This window comes from Antrostomus carolinensis, unplaced genomic scaffold (assembly GCF_000700745.2).
Source record: "Antrostomus carolinensis isolate BGI_N321 unplaced genomic scaffold, ASM70074v2 scaffold9705, whole genome shotgun sequence".
Lineage (NCBI taxonomy): Eukaryota > Metazoa > Chordata > Aves > Caprimulgiformes > Caprimulgidae > Antrostomus > Antrostomus carolinensis.
In genome coordinates, this window is record NW_010314215.1 from 5680 (window position 1) to 8716 (window position 3037).

Here is a 3037-nt window from a genome sequence, read left to right on the forward strand (position 1 = left end):
TCTTGAATCCTGGGAATGGTGTTATCTGCATGTCCTCGGCTGGCTTTGTCCCCCAACCATGGGACCAGTGTCCATTCCCAACCAGCCCTTGCTCCAACAGCCTCTCTGAAAGCTCTGAGCTGAAGGATATGGACTGAGCATCTCTGTGGTGACAGGAGCTGGAGACAGCCAGGCCTGGGAATTTCTCCCGACAGGGACCAGATGTGTCAGGAGGAGCTTTGCCAGAGGAGAGGCTGCACAATAACAAGAGGAGTTTTGTCACGGGTCCCCTCCCGTCTTTTAAAAGCAACACCTTGTCTCCCCCTTCCACCTTCCTTCCTCCCCCACCCTTTCCGCCACACACTCTTCACACCTCCGAAACCTATTTTGGGCCATCTGATGAATCCCAGATGCCTCGGGGAAGCAGCAGAAGTGGTGGTGCACTCCAGGCGCCACTTCACACCGCTTCCTTGGCAATGCCCCCGAGCTTTCACCAGCCAACAGAGCGGGGGAAGGAAGGCAGGGAGGGGGGGAAAGGAGGAGAACAAAATGGTAAATGAGTCTGGTCCTCAATATTGTGATTGTCTGTGGAGTGGTGAGAGGGGAAGAAGATCCCACCTGATCCTGGAGGGAGGTAGGGATGGTTGGGAAAAGGGGTGGGATGAGTTCACATGGTTTGGGATGGTGCTTGGGGAGGGGGTTACAGCAGCCTAGCAGAGGGGAGAAGGCAGCCTGGTGTCTGTCTGGAGCTGGGGACAATGTGGGACAGCCCTGGGAACCATCTGCCACCTCCTGAACATCCTTCACTGGCTTCTGTTCAGGCGAAGAGGGGGCCCAAGAGGAGGCAGGGAGAGGCCCCAGTGGAGGGAGGGAGCTGGGTGAAAGCGGGGAGCAAACACTGCCACGGTTCTCTCCTGTGTAAATCGGGTGGAAGGGGCAGTTAACACGACTCGAGCATCAGCCCTGACTGCCGAGAGTGACCAGCCTCAGCGCTGGCATCCATGGTGTTGGCATTGGTGACCCCAGCCCTGAATCCCGTCACCTTGTGCCCTTCAAACCCCCCACAGCCCCAAACTCCCCAGGGAGCTCAGCACATCAGCTACAACAGCAGCTCCATTTGCTTCAGCTGCGTTTCATTGGGGTTGATTTAATCCTGCAGAAAAGAGGGTCTGCAGTGGCTCTTTGTGCTGGGGGAAACAGCTCCTGGTATAGCAGAGCAATGATGTGAGCTCAGGGCTGAGATCTTTCTGGAGACTCTGGTGGGGTGATCTGTGGAAGTCAGGGACATCCTGGGCAGGGGGAGACTATTTTAGGTAGTGATGCAGGAATAAAGCTCATGGGGCCAGGAAGCTGCTGCTGGGAAGAGGGGCAGAGAGGCTGGCTGGGATAAAGAGAGGTTTTTATGCTCATCTCCAGCTCTCTGAGACAGCATCTGCCATACCTGAGCTGGAGTCTCTGAGTATTGAGAACTTAGTCTTGCCTCTGCTTTGTAGATGAATATCCAGCTGCAATGCCCTTGTAGCAGATAGGGAAGGTTGGGGAAAAAGGCATGAACCTGCTGATTTTTAGGCAGTTGAATGCCACAGCTCCTGGGGAATTCAATGAGAAAGCAGCCCTGGCTGTGTTAGATGTGAGTGGGTGGTTTCTAGCATCTCCACCACTCCATGCTTTGCTTTAACTTCTCAGCCTGCTCTCACCCTCCTGAAGGTATTTCTTGTCTGTTTTCTGGAAGGTTTTTTGTCAACTTCCCATCGGCCAAGCAGTACTTCAGCCAGTTCAAGCACATGGAGGACCCGCTGGAGATGGAGAGGAGCTTGCAACTGCGTAAGCACGCTCGGCGGGTCATGGGTGCCATTAACACTGTGGTGGAGAACCTCAATGACTCCGAAAAGGTCTCCTCTGTTCTGGCCCTGGTGGGCAAGGCCCATGCCCTCAAGCACAAAGTGGAGCCCATCTACTTTAAGGTAAAGGATGGGAGCAAAAAAAACTCTCTGGGATGCTTTAGTGATTAGGAAGAGGGCAGGAGAGAGGGAGGTGTGGTGAGCCAGTGCTGCCTGTCCTCGCCTGGAGGAGGTTGCCTGGTTATGGGGGTTGCTCCCCATGTGGCTGCAGTGTCCCCCTGCGATGCTGTCCCATGAAGACCACAATTCCCAAACACAGCCAATGCTGGAATATCAAGTTCCTCCCCCTGCCCAGGGAAACCCAATTCCTTCAGGCCCTCCGGTGTGGTTGGGGCTGTACATCCCTTCTTTTAGAAATCAAGCGCGATAGAAGGGACTCAGTAATCTGAGGTGCCTAAATTGGGGAGATGCTTGAACCTGCAAGCAGCACCCTGTTGTGCCTGGGTCTCAGCCTCCCCTCTGCCTGGGCAGGCTATTTCCCTGCATTTTCTGACCCCTGGGGTGTTGACAGACCTCCTGAACGCCTGTCTGTCCCACAGGAGGTTGTCATTCCCAGAATTCAGCAACTGGATTAAATTGTTATTGTAAGAAAAAGCTAAATTTGCTGTTTGCTGGAGAGTTATTAAGCCTTTGCTGTCCCCCTCCCTCCAGAAACTCACTGGTGTCATGCTGGAGGTCATTGCTGAAGAATACGCCAATGATTTCACCCCGGAGGCGCACGGCGCCTGGACCAAGATGAAGACCCTCATCTACACCCACGTGACGGCGGCGTACAAGGAGGTGGGCTGGGCTCAGTACCCCACTGCCACCCTGTGAGCGGCCAGCGGGGCCGGGTGAGGGGCAGGGAGGGCTTCACTCACCCCAGGACTTCACTCTGGTCTCTTCTCAAGATCTTCACTCAGTCTGGGGAGCCCGGTAGGGTCAGCTCTGTTAGCTGCCAAGTCACAATTTGATCTCCATGGGGTTTAAAAACAAACTAAAGCCAAAACAAATAGAACCACGAAGGGTGTGGGTGGGTGGGGGTGAAGTAGTTCCAGGGGATGCTGAAAGGGGATGCAGAGCACGAGGGGAGAGTGTTGGTTGTTGGCTCCATCTTATTGTTCTGGCCTGTCCATCACCACCTCCCACATCCTGCACCTCACTTGTGCCATCTCAGC

General features: G+C 54.7%; 1 protein-coding gene across 1 annotated transcript; it reads left to right on the plus strand.

Moving 5' to 3' along the window:
• Positions 1 to 1711: 1711 nt before the first annotated feature.
• Positions 1712 to 2730, plus strand: CYGB (cytoglobin; the record flags this gene model as incomplete). The annotated part of the gene is made up of 2 exons (XM_010167566.2): positions 1712 to 1943; positions 2532 to 2730. Coding segments are annotated over 2 exons (397 nt in total), but the record flags the coding sequence as incomplete, so codon positions are not given.
• Positions 2731 to 3037: the final 307 nt, after the last annotated feature.